We start from the raw sequence: 16,249 nt of genomic DNA, 5'->3' as shown, positions 1-16,249 counted from the left end.
CCAAAAAATGAACCAATAAATAACACGTCTCGATTGAACTTCATTTTATTGACCACTAGATGTCCTACTCGAGCACTATGTCGTTTGAAGCCTCGAGTAATGAACCATTTGTTGAATCAAGTGTCGAAGCTTCAACAAAGCCTCCATCAGCCGTCACTACTCCTAAAGCCTTCTCTTGGCTTGGAAATGAACATACTTTCAGGGAAGTATTACCTGTTCTACAAAATACACATACTATCAGCAATAAGACGAAAAGCATTTCAAAATACATTTCCGTTAAGTGAAGACTTAAACAGACTTTTAAAAAACATTTTTAATTTCAACAACCTAAACACCCCTCCACTTCTACCAAACTTGGTTCAGCTCTGTTTGATTGTTCCTGGTTGAGAGGAGTGCAGACCATGCGGTGGAGCTACAGGTGACTAACAAGCTGTATTTGATATGTCACGGTGAATGAAATGTTTTAACGTACGTGTGTTTTCTTTTCATTGAAAATACATCAAGACAAACTGACCCGAATACCACCAGAAAATCGTTGTTGTAATTAAGAGGAAACCTGAAATCACACAGATGTATTGAACAAAATGAGCTCTCAGAAAGTTCTTCTGTGACTGTAAAATCTCAAATTGCCAGCAGTTTTCACTGCTCCCTTCTCGCTGATAATCAAGACAACCTGACTGAGATAAAAGTGGCTGCAAATCATTTGCATATTTTGTTTGGAGTTGGATGGTCCATCTGGCTGGCCGCTTCAACAAGAGCCTCCAACCAACTTCAATTTCCTTGGAATTTACAAATATTATCAGAACGTCTTTCATCCTGGTCTGTGCTGTATCAGGATGTAGAGACAGTCAGAAAAAGCACGAGAAAAAACCCCCCAACTACTGCCTCGGAGAAAACTCGAGACACATTTTGATCACACATTTAACCTGCATGATCCTGTCCTGCAAATGACTTTGCTTTGCATCTGTACTGCAGTTTGGCTTGTGTATCCCAAAATAGGTTGTCATATGAAAATAATTTCTTAGAGAATTTTAAGCAGTCTGTTAAACAAAATAAACACCACTTTAACCCTCTCATGTAGAACTGACTTTGATTTAAAATTTTTTTTAGTATTTGGCATCCAGGCTTTGGCAAAGTAATTTAGCACAAGGTTTAAGCTCATCATAATAAGACGGGGAGTAATGAAGTTTATGAAATGCTTTTTGAGCAGCAAGAAATACTTCATACACCAGTGGGTGCACTGTAATGTGTAACATGTTTAAAAAGTGTCAGGAAGGTTTGTGTGACAAAGGGCAATTACACCTCAGACAGCAGTATAAAAGAATATCTCTAGTATATTAAGTTAGCTCTTGTATCAGCAACACTTTCCCTTAACAAACACCTCCAAGATAGATTAATCTTCTAAACCAAGTTATTCAACCTACATGCAAAAACATGTGACAGAAGATAATTAACTTGCAAATGTATTAAAATCTGATTACCATTAACACAAGAAAAACAGCTTCAGGCTTGAATTGAGAACTGTTGAGTGAGGGGTGCAGAGTTAAAACCAGAAGCTCAGCGGATTAAATTATGAAGTGAGTGAATCATCACTTGAAACATTTATGATTTTTCCAAAAAAGTGTCAATGCTTGGCTGAAAATGAAGTTTATTGATCAACGTATAAAAAGATAGATAGATAGATTAGCCGGTAGGTGGATTTTAAGTTGAAACTTTTCTTGTTAACTTTCCTGTAATGCTTCTATGTTCATGCAAAGCTTAAAACAGCGTGAGGGCTGGCTTCACTATTGTTTCTGAAGTGGAAAGAGGCGCAGTCAGAAAACTTAGGTCTGTTTGGTTCCTAAATGGTGACCCAGGGACCAACACATGGATAGGTGTACAAAGTCATTGATAACTCAAATTTGCTAAACATAGTGTTGACTGTTGCTGCTAAAGAGGAAGTTCAAAATGTTTTCCTCCAACGAGTTGGTTACCTCTTTATGAATTGTAGGCTACTTATCTATAAATAAACCTTCCTAACTTTAAAGAAGACTTTTCAGTGTTTATTGGGATTGAGCATTTTAGGCTAAATTTATTAGATTCAAAACAGGATGTTAGCCCCAGCTTTAAAAACATTGTGTCCTGGTTGGTTTCTACTCTGTCAGGGGGGTTGAAACAAGGATTACTTATCTCTCTCTCTGCACAGTCTTTCAACTTTTCTCCTTCCTGTGTTCGTAACCCTTATTTCATGATGCTTTTAAACTAGCTGGCTGAAAATAAGAAAAAATCCTCTATTCAAACACAGCTCTGTGTCTCCCTGTTTGCAATGATTAATGGGGTGTTTTTTGAGATAACAAGAAAGAAAGGAGAAAAAAAAATTGGATAAACAACTTATGCAACAAACATTTGCAATCCATCATGCTGATTGAGTACTCTGATAGTCTGCCAGTTATATTTGAAGAGGCTGTGTGAGGCTCAGTTATGCCCACTGATGATGAGAGCCAGGAATTCAAGACACACGCAGACCTTCAAGATAACTGTAGTGTCGAATGAGTTGGTGAAAATAAGAAATATAGTGATTACTCTTCTTTCTATAACTGACTGAGAAGTTTCAAGTTGTGTTCAGCTGTCTTTCCTGACATTTGTTGGATATTAAGGGTTCAGCACAAACATCTGTTTGTGGTATACAATGCTATGCAGTTTTTTTTTATGTCTTTTGGACACATTGCAGAAATAAAAATGGTCTCTGACATGGAGTGATTACTTATTGCCCTGCATATTTTTTAGCACAGTGTGCCAAGTTAAACTACGTTTAGCTCATAGCTTAGAGTTTTATTCATGTTTTCAGGTTTTGGGCAAACTTGTTCTCGAATGTCATACCTTCAAATTGAAGGGAAGCCACATTTTTTGAAATGACTCAAAAGTTCAAGAACTCCTTTTTATGGATGTTTGGACTGAAATGATGTGCTCGAATGGTTTCAATTAAAGTGAACGAGTCTCCAAATGGTTCAATTTATCAATTCCGTTATTGTTATCGGACCAATACCCTTAGAAGTGCAGGATGTGCCAAGCCAGATGTTTCTTCTTTGTTTTTTCCCATCCTCCCAGTTATCCGGCTTGTGCCCTTGCTGTCATGTCATTGCTCAACAGATCTGAGGCTGTTGCTCTGAATTAGCTTTTACCTCAGAGTGCAGCCAAGCATTTTTCCACAGGGACAGTTCTGAATTCTAATGTGGTTGCATGTGTGCATGGACGGGCCGTCGTCTCCCAGCAGCTAAACTGCCAGATGTCCTTCAGGGTGTCTGTCCTATTCATATCACAGCTGTATTGTAATCTGATGATGTATGGAAGAAATCTTTAGTGACTACAGAATAGATCATTTTTTATTTTGTCATTAGTGTATCATCAGTTTATCCTCCCTATTGATTTTGCTTCCCTGAAACAATACAGAACAAGTGTTTGTACAGAAATAAAAGCAACATATAATACATTTCATTATGCTCATATCGAAAGTCAAGCTTCCATTATTAGATCCTCTTACACTTCAAATTAAAATCTGTCATTTTTATTGGATAGAAACATCTGGTTTGTTTTGCTCACATCCAGCTGGAACCTGTCCCATCAGTGCTAAATGTGGACAAAGAATTAGAGGCGCAGGTGTTCAGGAAGGGAGCACTTTCAGGGAGGAAGCTGAGGGCGGCTGTGCTGGGATCCAGGCCACCAGGCGGGTAGTAAAACGAAGATTTTTTTCAGAAAAATGTGTTGTCTCGGTGTATGATAAATAGATCAAGAGCTTTTTCATCATGGAAGGTCGAACAGTAAATAATCCTAAATTGCGTAAATAAGACAGGCGCAATAGTTTCTGCAGATTCATACATTACTGTGAGAAGTGGACGGAGCCAATGCAGAAAGTAGAAAAGCATCAAAGTAGGTTGTAGCCAGTATAAAAGACAGATGTTCAAAGTACTTTTTGTCCCTAATGGTCTGGATCAACAACTCCCAGTGTACTTTGATGAATGATTATTCATACAGCAGTGAAAACATCTGCCGAGTTCTGCAGTACTTGTTTAGAGTTTTATTTTTTGCAAGAAGAAACTGTCAGTGATAATACTTAAACATTAGTGAAGCAACAATACAGTCAGCCCACGGTTCAATACATACCTCGGTTTTTGGGTCACGGTCCGGTTCTGACAGCCCAGGCTGTGAAATTGTTTCCGGTGTTAAGTGCTTAAAGCTAATCTTACAGAACAGCGAGGAGAAAGAAGAGCTATTTTTTAAAAACTATTTATTTTACTTTGAAGCAAAAATTAATTCATACACATTCCTGTATAGAATGGTATAAAAAAACAAAACTTTATAAAATAAAATAACACTTCCAAAGGACAAGTGCTTAACCCTGGCCCCACCTGCCGGTAACCCATATGAAGAACAAAAGTGATGACGTAGTTTTGTAGGCTAACCCGGAAGTAGCATTGCCATGGGTTCCTAGGAGAATTCTCCTATGGGAGTTTAGCTGTTATATATACATATATATATATATATATATATATATATAGAGAGAGAGAGAGAGAGAGAGTAAAAGTAAAGTGTTATTGTGTTGATCTTAAGATATCTCTGAAGCAAATTCCAGATGTTTGGTGCATATTTACTATTAAAAGCAGAGCGTCCTAACTCTGTGTGTGGAGTCTTGGAACATGCAGGATGAGCCATAACTGAGAGCGTGTATTTCGGTTAGTGCTATTACAACAAAGTTTCACAGTTGTGAGATATGGAGGGAGTTTATTTAAAAGAGCTTTATAGATGAATAAATACATGCTGGTCTTTTCTAATTTTAAGTGCAGACAGGCCAGGTTTTCTTTTATATAAAAAAACAATGATCGTCCCAAATGTGTCACCTGAGATGAACCTGAGTGCAGAGTGATACACTGCATATAAAGGCTTTAAAGTGGTGCTGGCTGCACGACCATAAATTACATCACCATAATCAAGAACTGAAAGGAAAACTGCCTCAATTATTCTTTTCCGAGTAAAAGAAGGGAAGCTAGATTTATTTCTAAAAAGAAATCCCAGTTGCTGTCTTAGTTTAGGTAAACGATTTTCAGTGTGCATTTTAAAGGAAAGTTTTTCATTTATCCAGATACCAAGATATTTATAATATTGCACTCTCTCAACGACTGTATCATTAAAGGATTGAATTTGAACACTGCTGCGTAGTCTCATTTAGCCACTTGTTAGCCCTTTTAAGTATGCGTAAAAACTTTAAAATTCACAAGTGGGGGGTCTTAGCTAGCATAGTTTATCTCGTCTAACAAAACGTCAACATCTCTTAAGCTTGTGTTAACCACAGACCTTATTTCCAGCCTCTAACCACAAACCCATTCAAAATCCCCATTGACTTTTAGAGTTTAGAACCCATGGTGCTAAAATGCTAACTCACTTCCGGGTTTTAAGACTCATTCCTGTGCCTGTATATTAGGTCACTTAGCGTTGTTTACTCATCACTGACTCACAGGAAGAGCCAATTTAGAGACAAATACAATGGGCAGAAAATAGTTAAACGCCAAATCGTAAAAATCACAATTACAGTATTCAACAGTTGAATACTTTATTGAGAATTGTTGCATGCCTATTAAATATGACCTTTTAAAAGATGTATTTTGGGGCCTATTTGTGCCTTTAATGACGTGACAGGACAGTGGAGTCTAAAATAAGGGCGAGAGAGAGTGGAGAATTTCATGTGGGAAAGGACCCATGGGTCAAATTTGTACCCGGGCCAAACTCTTTGAGGACTGCAGCCTCTGTATATGGTGCGTCCAATTTAACCACCAGTGCCCCATCGTCCCCATGTCTGTGCTGACTTGCGCATTGCTCAGGTCAAAAGAATTTAGGGCATTTTACTTGCACTCCAACGAGATGCCATCAGTCCCCTTTGCTGGTGTATATCCACACTGTAAGGTAGGTAGATCAGGCCCATAAACCCTATTTTTCATAATCTTACCTCCCTCTAGTTAAGTCATCAATACCGTATTTTGAGTTTAAGGCATAGAAGAAAGCTTAACAGCTGGCTCCTTACTGACAAAGCAAATCACTATTGATGAAGACTTCCAGGAAGTATACAAGGCAAACATGAGCTGACACAGCCCTCAAGACTCAAAGCAAACTGCTCTGCATGTGTGTCTGCTGAGCAAATTGACCATCACCGCATATTTTAGTTTCCATGGACACAGGAAATACTGTTAAGATGTAACTCCAGCATTTCACCTTGTCGTTTTATTATCACATAAATACTTACAGCTACAATTAAACACAGCTTGGAGGAGTATCCAACCAGAACTAAGCAGAAAAAGATTTGTTTTTCTAGTGTGTGTAAAAACTTACATTGAAGTTAATGCGAGGTGACGGGCCATTCAAGCCTCCAAACCAAACTCGAGGAAGAAAAGTACAACTGGCTCTAATTCCTTATTCCTCTTGTCTATTAGATTTACGGCACCAACATTAAATTCAAACATTGACAGCACCAATGTCATCCTTGTAGGAAATTCCAGTGTGGACCTGTCTTTCACTTTAAGGTGAGACAAGATTTAGTTTGCAAATTTAGCGTCCCCGCCTGCCTGAATATCAATAAGGCCAGGAGTTCATCCATTATAAATGGTGTATGCTTTAGAATGGAAGACCCAAGGTTGCAACTTGATAAGTTTCGGATAAATTAAAGTGTCACATTACTTTTAAAGGACATAAATAAGTAAATGAATAAATATGGGATTGATCCTGCCAACCTGTGTCTTTTTGTCCTCAATGAACTCTTAACATCAGAATTCATTAGAAATGTTGGCTACTAGCCACTTTGATACACCCAAGGTTTTATTTTATGGGTGAACACAAAATGGGTTTGTGTGCACATATTTTAGTCGGTGTGCTTTCATAATTTGAGAGCACTAATCATCTTCCCTGCACAATCAAAAAGATTTTTTTTTTTTTTTGGAAAAAATAAAATGATAATCCAATAATTAAGAAATGTTTCAAAATCAAAGTTGAAGTATTGTGATTCGATTTTGGATACCTCGCTCTGTTGATAACATTATTTTTTCCAGGGAAAGCTTAAACTTGCCATGTCCTGCTGTATAGTGCTAATACAATGCCTTTACAGTATTCACACCCTCAGTTTCTGTTACCAGTCCCCCTTTTCATCAATTACAAGGTGCCAGAGCAGCAGCAGGGAGGTATTTTTCAGTGAGCCTCTAACCTGTCACTCAAGGCACTGACGTCCAATTAATGAGAATTCAGCCAGGGACACCCCCACCCCCTTTAAGAGATTATAGAGGGAGGCAGAAGCCATCACTCTCCCCCACCTTGGGTTCTCCTCACTGAGGAAGACAGCTTTAGTCACAACATCCCTGCCTTAAGCTGCTCGGCTACACAGTGTAATAAGTGACAGTTTGATAAGCCAGTTTCAGACTGTGGCAGGTGTTTTAATGCAGACATTCTGACTCAGGGAGCAAATTTAGGAAATCATGTCATGCCTTAATTAATTTCGACTGTCTTTGGAACTTCCTAACAACAACATACACAGTTGAATATTAGCAGAATAAAGGAAGCTAAATAGTGTACGATCTAAGGTAGGTTGCTTTGTTCAGAATCAGGATCAACTCAATTGGCCGGGTTTGATTAAACAGGAATTTGACTTTGTTGCTTTCAGCTTTGTCACCAACCAAAGGTCTCTGAATGCAACTACACTATCCTAAAATACACGTGTATTTAGCCAGCTGTATTGGACTTCCTGCTCGGTTTTTCTTGTCCGGCTTTTAGCATGAGCACTGTACAAGAGAACCAGTGGCTCATTGCCATGAAAATGATATAGACACCATTCTTTCTTTTGAAATGTTTTCGACTATTTGATCTGATTTGAAACTACTGTTTCAAGATGGAAAAGTATTCTTGTTTTAATAGACTAGACAAACTAGTCTGTGTTAAACAAAAGTGCAGTGGGTTCATTTACATGATGAATATAGTTGAAAAATGTCAGTGCTGTTTTGGGTATAATTTATGAGTATTTGTAGACTCTTGCATAATCCTAAAGTGTGTGCTTTAATATCTCTAGCTCAATATTTTTAAGGTGGTTTTATATTGTGGTTGATGTTAATTCCACCTCTTTCATTGGAAGTGAGCTCTGGAGTTGAGCATAAAAGCCAAAAGTCAGTAGACGTCACTCTCACTTTACTGTCTTCCTTGTTACAAAAGGAGGAGCACTAGTTCTTTGGTCTGTTATCACATTTTATTCTGGGCTGTTTCTTATCCTCTTTCTGTGTATCAGGACAATGACAAAGATGTCCCCTTATAATCAACAGGTTATAAATTCTGACAGTAATGATAAAACACTCAAATGGCTTGTTGAAACCAAAAAAAGCTCTTAATTGGACAAGTGTTTAAAATCCTCTCTAAGATGCTCTGGTTACAGTTCATATTGTATGTAGCAGAGCTTGCCTGTTTTTGCAGCATTATAAATCTTGGGCAGAGTAAAGAAATAATAGCAGTTTGAACAGGAATGGTTAAAGATTGGATAGCTTTTGATTTTAGAGTAGTCTGAGACACCCGACACATCGTGAGTAATGGTTGTTTGAAGGTGCTCAGGAGAAGAGAAGATTTTGTGTCTAAAAGCCTTTGAGGTAAAACGCTAAAGCTCTCTTGGCCGCCTTCTGTGTCTCATCCCTCCTTTCGTTTCCTCCCTCCTTCTTCCTTTCAGACAGTTTAACATGGGTGTAGTCTGGATAAAGAGTGGGCGAACAGAGAATGACTGCCTAGCTGGCAAAAGACTGTGCCAGCCAGCCGTGCATAGACTCTTCCTGCCTCCAACTGTCCGCCTACTTCAGATCATGTTCTTCTGTGATTAGCCTGCAGCCTCGGCCACCATTCAGGAGCTCTCTCACTCTCAGGTGTGCTTTCCATATATTTTAGTCTCTATGCCTTTTCACATGAGTTAAGTGTAATGAACCAGTGCTTTTAAATTGGGCAGTGTCCAGGCGGGGCATCGGGCTTGTTAAGGGATTATTATCTTTGCCTTAGTTTGCCTCAGGTCGATGAAATGTCAGAAGGTGTTCTTATTAGTTGTGCGAATACTCCATGAAATCCTCACTTCTTCTTATTATGACTAAATCTTTTAAGCCCAAGGCGAGACATTTCTCTGCATAGCAATAACTCCAAATGCTTCTTAAATGCCAGAGATAACACATTGTAATGAAACCTTTTATCTTTTTGTTTTAAATAATCTTTGTAGCTGACAAAATATGGTTTTAATCATGAGTGTGTCAGTTTGACGGCTGCCTTTTGGATTCAATATTTTCTTCTTATGAAAGTGAGGCTCCATCAGCTGATGTGGCTGTAATTATGTGCATGTGAGAGAAAGAGAGAGAGAGAGTGAGAAAATAAAAGAGACTTATGAGAAACTGAGCGCTGATGTGATGAACTGTGACACACAGTGGAACAAGCGTGGACCTTCCTGGGAGTTTGTTCAATTAAATGAATGCTTAAATTACTGCAGAGTCCAAACACGTCTTGCCAAAAAAAAGAAGAAGAATGAAGAAGAGCCTCAGTTAATAGGGAAGCTTAGAGTAGTCTAGTTATCTGACTAGTTCTCTTGTATTCATACAATATAAGTGCACCTTTACCAACAGCTCCACACCAAGTTTATTTGTGTTATTATTATTTTATTAGGTTAATAGCTTTTTAAAGCTACTCTGAGGTGTTTTTCACTGGTGATGTAATAGCCTGAAATGAATACTTATGTCTGTTTACGACCTATGAACTCAAAGGTCAGACAGCAACAAGATTGATCATTTCCTTAAAATGACTTTTGATGCCTGAAACAGCTGTTGAGGGGTAGGTGTCAGAAGCAGTAACTACATACTGCTAAAACAGCTTTTATTTACATTTTCCATGGCAGAAGTGATCAATGAGTGATATATTTCACAGTAAAAAAAAAACAAAGCAGGATTAGGGTGTCGATGCCAAGTGGGGAGTTTGGCACACTATGTACTGTCTCTGCAGTCCTCAAAGTGGATGGCCTGTGTTGGAATCCGACCTGTGGCTTCTTTTCCGCATGTCAGTCCCCACTCCCCAATTTTGCAACTCTATTCACTTTCCTGTCTCTCCATTAGGCATAAAGCCCCCCAAAAAAATCTTAAAATAAGAAAACACAGCAGGAAGATATTTTTGTTTAAAAAAAAAAATTTAAAAATTAAACTTACAGTAGTACAGGACAACGCCAACAAATAGATCATATGTACCACTTTGTCCACAGGGGTGGACAAAATCGACATAAACAGAAAGTTCCTTAGAGGAGCTTTAAGTCAAAGAATTGTTTCTCCAACATGCAAATTAAACTTTGGTCAAAACTGCGACTGCTCCAGACAAAGTGGGAGGAGGTGGAGCTGAAAGCATCCTGCATGTGTCAATGTATTCTTTCCCAGTGAGGTTTATATTCCCATTCAATTCTACCAACACCAATAAACTGACTCTGATTTGTGTCAGCCGCCTGGACTGGTTTAAATCACTTTTTTTTTTTTTTTGTAACCTGCCAGCATCTAAATGAGAAAACTGTGCCGTCTGTCTCCCTGCCTCTTCCCTCTCCTCTCCCTCATCTCCTTCTCTCTGTGTTTCTCCCTCCCTCACTGCATTTTTCCCAGGCTGAGGCGTCCATGGACCCTCTGGCTCAGCTGCTTTCGTCAGGAACTTGGAGCACTCTAAGAACTTTTTGAACTCTCCATGTTGGAGTGAGAAAGCAGCAGAAGACGGGGAGCAGTTGATGGGACGCAGCCCGGCAGCAGCAGCAGCAGCAGCAGGCTCCTCTGGAGACGCCATCGGGACTGTAAGCTGGAGATAATCCCCCCCCCCTCGGGGTCATGACAAGCCAGCTCCTCAGACTACTAACCCCCCTGGCTCTGCTAGGACTTCTCTTGGGGCTTGCAGACCTCAGCCACGACTCTGCCATAGAGGATGAGGATTATTATATGCAGGAGATGCTGACAAGAGATCAGTACAACCGGGTGCAAATTCTGGAGAAGCCTGTGGCCTCTATTCCTGACAGGCATGAACACCCAAGCCAAAACCCTGGAAAGAAAGTGCCCAAGGGAAAGGCAGAGAGTAGCAGGCAGCTGGATAAGGATGCAAAATCAGGTAACTGCAATGACATCAATAGGAGTTATTGTTCCTTTTCTTTCAGTGTCCGTAGAAGCTCTCTTTTGCAAATAGTTGTACAATTGTTTGAAAGACTTCTAAACAGCGTTTCACAAAAGCATCGTTTTGATTGATTGTATTTTATTTATGTGCCGTGCACACAAAGTGCCCAACCCTCATGGCTTCATTAGAACGTCAGAAGTTCAACATTCTATATCATTACTAAGTTGCGTGCTCCTTTTAACAGCTCAGTCCTAAATAGTACATTCTGTTTTTGTCCCAGGCTTTGCAGATCAAATCTCAAGTTTTTCATAATCATCTAACCGGAAGAAATCAACGTTAATGGAAGGCATTTTTCTAAAAAGTACATCTCATACGTGTTGTCATAGATGGGACAGTTTAGAAGTCATTGGTCTGACAGCTGAGGTTTGTGTGGCTGTAATATAAGCCAAGTCAACTTGTGAAGTGACCGTGTGAGTCTCTTTTGGCACTCGATGAAAGTGTATGGCTTAATCATTTCAGCCTTGATGTTTTTTTGATAAGTATACACATGGCAGAATTGTAATTACAAAAACAATATGGTTGGCTTTGAAGTAAAAGGGTTTAATTAAGATTTTCTGAAGAAGAAGAAGAAGAAGAAAAAACACCTAGTTCTGTGACTTTTTTCTATCAGCTGCTGTCTTTCAAGTGAAAGAATGACCAAAGTATGAAGTAGGGGGCTTGTTCTAAAAGGGTTTCTGTTTTGTAGTTTTTTTGAAATGTTCACAACCTTCGTACTTTGGCTGTTTGACGAGTACAAACAGATGATTTGAGGCTTCCAGGTGCAGCTTAAAAAAAGAAGGAAGAAAAAGAAATCGACAAAAAAAGAAGAAATAACAGCAACAAAAAATCCTTCGCAGTTCGCCGTCCTCCTCAATACACATTTATTCAGAGCCATGTTGTAGTGTGTTTTCTGCACAACAGCAGGATTAACAGCCTGACACAACAGAGGTCAGGGCTGCATTACATGCAAGAGCCCGAACACGTGAAATCCACGTTTCACCAATGTACAGCTCAGAGCTCTCCATGTGGAGACTTTGCACATGCAGTAGCAGGTTTGTAGGTATGTTTGCCACCCCGCCAGGTGATTGGAAGACAGTGACGGGCGTGAGGGATTTGGTTGGTTGGTGGCAGATAATTCAGAGCAGCTGTGTCGACAGTGACCTCATGTTTTAGGCATCTGGATACACGTGTCTCTGCAGGGATACCTGCTGTAGGTGGGAAGAAAAGAGGGAAATAATAACAATGTGGCATATTAAAGACACTGCTACTCTTTGATGTTTTTTTTTTCTTCTTCTCTCTGTTACGGTGCATCAGACACAACTTAAATAATGGTTCTTTAACAGGCCATTCCAACCGCATAGACTTCTGAGTAAGACTGTGCATGCTTACTGTGAAGCAGAGCTTAAGTGTTATTTGGTAAGACATTATCAAACTTGGCATAGCTGTGAATTTTTTGTTTATCTTGAATCTGAAGTTGAAAGAAAAGATCGGCTTTTCTCAACCGATAGATTAGCATTTAGATTTTTTAGTTTTGGCTTCATTTAACCAAAATTAGGGGGAGGCATAGATCTCAGAGGGGGGCTCATTTTAGAGGCTTTGTCTGCTCTGAGGTAATTCAATTTAGATTTGCAGATATTAACTCAAATCATAATAAGAGGCTTATACTTTATGGACTTTACTTTTTTTTGGGGGGGGGGGGCAAACAAACTAAGACATTTGTATAAGTACATGTTAAAAACAATTTTCTTCAACCTAACATTCTCAGACTTTACCAACATCTGCACGATCTTATGTTACTGTATGTCTCTTAGTGTCCATTTGCTGATTCATTTACTGTGTGGAGCATTGTTGAGGGGTTTAACCTGCCCCCCCCCCCCCCATGAGGCAAGGATAAAGACTGTCAGATGTAAGAAGAATCGTTATCACATGGAGCCTTTCCTCGCCTGACACTCTGTCAAATAAAAATCACACACACTCCCCTTCCATCTTCAGTTGCTGCAGTGTGACCCTCTGACCCCGTCATGCCTTTTGTGCAGAGTATTTCTGAACCTTGAGGCTGCCATCTTATGAGTGGTTTCACTGTATTGTAGAAAGGAGGTGCAAATTGAACGTCTGGGTCTGCGAGAGTTGTTGTAATTTGAATACAAGGATCACAAGAGTAAAACAAAAAAAGTCAGAAGTATGTGTGCAGAGATTGTCTCTTGGTTCATTCCCCAGTCCTGAATCTATCCACATGTGCAGAACTGAATCCAGACAAAGCTTCTTCTTTTTATGTCTGTCAACTATATTGATTTTAACTCCATATGTTGACAACAAGGAATCAGCAGTTTTAAATGTGATTTGACCTGCCAAAGCCCCTTTTAAAAGTCAATAAACTTAAAGATTTATATCTGTTTCGTAATCATAACAGGGTTTTTTTTGTCCTCAGTGAAAACCGCCAACAAAAAGACCGAGAAGACCAAGAAGAGCACCCTGAAAACCTCCAACAGCATCCAAGAAGCAGAAGGACAATTCAACCCGATAAAAGAGGGTGAGTGAACAGCCAGTGTCACTCTCACTTGTTACGGGAAATTCATGATCTCATTCAAATTCATCCTTCCTTCAGTGTGCAGGGATCATTTCTCTTCTTTCCCGGGAGGGGGACAAAGGGAATAAACTCTCTCAAAGATGACATATATTTTGGAAAGCAGAAGAGTTTTGAGGCAGTGTATTTGTCCTGAGAGAAAAGGTCTGGCAAAAACAAACATGTTCTCAGAAGTGGAGTCAAGCCACATGGGCAGGAATGTCATCTTTACCCACAAAGCATTTTATTTTGTTTCCATGGATCACAGAATATCTGCTAAACTAGAGCTAGGATGCCCCTGTAGCCTTACTGTCATGTTGATGACAGATTAATCTCGCTCGACTGAGAGCATGATTCAGTGAAAAACACTTGTTATTTGACCTCAGATTTGCACAGCTCTGCAACGCTGATCCAGCCTTTATTTGATGTATTGACGCAGTGTAAGACATTTCTAGCATAACAAGACGCCGTATTGAATAACCCCAGGAGGTTACGAGTGTTTTCCAGCGGTGGATTTATGTGTTTATGTTAAAGCTGTTGTAAGGAACCTACTGAGACAGAGAGAAGAGGTTGTCATTTGTAATTTGGCACCTGGGAATAGAAGCAGAAAGTTGGACAACCTCACTTGTTGGAAAATGGGAACTTCATTCAGACACGGCTGGCATAGAGAAGCCCACAGAGTAAAAATCTGGAAGGCTGAAAGCTCCCAAAAATCATGTTTTCATGGCTGTAACTGTGACTCAAAACCAGTCTGTTTTCAAATTCTGTTTAAGCGTCGCCTGGTAGCTGCTGATTTAACATGCGGTCAGACTTCACAGACTTACACAGTCTCAAAGTCGAGCACTTTTTACACACCAAAAAGGATGTCAATAAGCTTATCTAGGTTTAGATAAACTTCAGAGCATGCCACATCCACAAACGCCAAACTGCAGGGAATACATCTAACTGGACCTTAATGGCTTTTTTAAGTTTGATCCAGCAGATGTTTCAACGGTTCATTCATTATTCCCATCAGACGCAACAGAAATGTGTTGAAACAAGATGTTTTGGTTCAGATTATCAGCCCATGCTCACAGTCAAGCTGCTGAGGCCGAGAGGCTTTTCTTAATCTTTAAAGACTGATTAAAAAAAAAACAAAAGATGGCAAAAAGTTAAAGGTAAAAGTTAAGATATTTTCTTCTTTCAGTGATATATGTTTTTACAAATATGTAGATTTAAAGGTAGATGTGGCATTACACACATACAACAGAAATCAAGTATATCCTCTGTATCCTCTAACCCTACCCCTGAGTCATTTTACACTTATTTTGCGATTGTCTTACAACAATTTCTAACTGTTTTCAAAGTTATGTTTAATTTGTACGACCAGCTGAGTGATGATGAGTTTAATTTCTAATAAAAAGAAAGCTCATCATCCTTAGGGGCTTAACCATGTTTCACCACTGAGTTTGTCATTCCACATTTACTTAGTCTGGTATGACAAGCCTTTTGTAGAGGGGATTGTTGGATAAAGTAAAAAAGAAAAACTCTGGATAGATAGATCTCTCGTTGCTCTTATACTTTTTTCCAATGATTTTACAGATATTGGATATAAAAGAGACCATTAGAGAAACACACCATACCTTACCACAAGACACGTTGGCCATACGCTGCTTGTGGTCTCACACGCTTACTATTAACGGAAAAAAGTTCAAAGATGGATGCAGATTCTTTCAAGATGGACTAACACCAACAATAACAGTAATCAATATGTGACTATAGGACACAATTGCCAGCAGAGAGTTGCTGTTTATCAAAAGTACCTTGATCGTGCTTTAATTTTTCAGATGTAGGACAGTGTGTTAAATAACTCACTGTGCTCACAAAAGGGACTATACCTGAATGAATGAATATAGAATGCTGATGATGTGTGTGTTGCATAATTTGATCCCAGCAGTAAATTTGGGCCTCAGCAGTATTGTTGGTTGCACAGATAACAGTTTGTGAGTCCTTGACTGTCTTTTTGCTCATTTCTTTTCGACATCAGCGCTGAAGCCAAATGCTGCGTCTCTGTGTCCCTTTGCAATGACTAGCATGCAGATGCAGATAATGATTCGGGGCTTTTCACCACAGCAGGCCAGCTTTGTTTTTTGTCCTGCTAACCTTGATCCTGGGGGCTGCTTGAAGGGCCGGGTCGTCCCTAACGCTTTGTTATCGCTCCGTGCAGAAAGCCTGAAGACTAACGGTGCGTGTTTGATTCCAAGAAGTTTCATCGGCATTTCAACTCGTGTTCTACTTCTGTATAGAGTTGCTGTGCATGCTTCTCTCACTGGTCATACCTGTGGCTTTGCTGCTGGCTCATTAGATTACATTTTATGCTTCAGTTTTACAGCAAGATTTAATTTGGTCTCAAACTATTTTTTTCCTTACGCACCCAAAAAACGATCTCATGCATGTGGATTTTGGATGCAGATCATCTTAGTGTCTGGATTTTCTGAAAATCCTGGAGCATGTGAT

General features: G+C 39.4%; 1 protein-coding gene across 3 annotated transcripts in view; it reads left to right on the top strand.

Moving 5' to 3' along the window:
• The first annotated feature begins 349 nt into the window (after positions 1–349).
• Positions 350–16,249, top strand: part of cpxm2 (carboxypeptidase X (M14 family), member 2) — a 35,890-nt gene continuing 19,990 nt past the window's right edge. The window contains exons 1-4 of one of the 3 annotated variants that reach the window (XM_079372795.1): positions 363–418; positions 8,720–8,909; positions 10,659–11,148; positions 13,619–13,720. In XM_079372795.1, the coding sequence (XP_079228921.1) occupies positions 10,875–11,148; positions 13,619–13,720 (376 nt within the window). In that variant the 5' untranslated portion in view covers positions 363–418; positions 8,720–8,909; positions 10,659–10,874. Of the gene's footprint in view, positions 419–8,719; positions 8,910–10,515; positions 11,149–13,618; positions 13,721–16,249 lie in introns of those variants that run through there. The other 2 variants (XM_079372794.1, XM_079372796.1) reach the window with 2 other exon arrangements.

This window comes from Symphodus melops, assembly GCF_947650265.1.
Source record: "Symphodus melops genome assembly, chromosome: 21".
Taxonomy (NCBI): domain Eukaryota; kingdom Metazoa; phylum Chordata; class Actinopteri; order Labriformes; family Labridae; genus Symphodus; species Symphodus melops.
The sequence above is the reverse complement of the archived record's forward strand: the minus strand, read 5'-3'. Positions and strand labels throughout refer to the sequence as shown.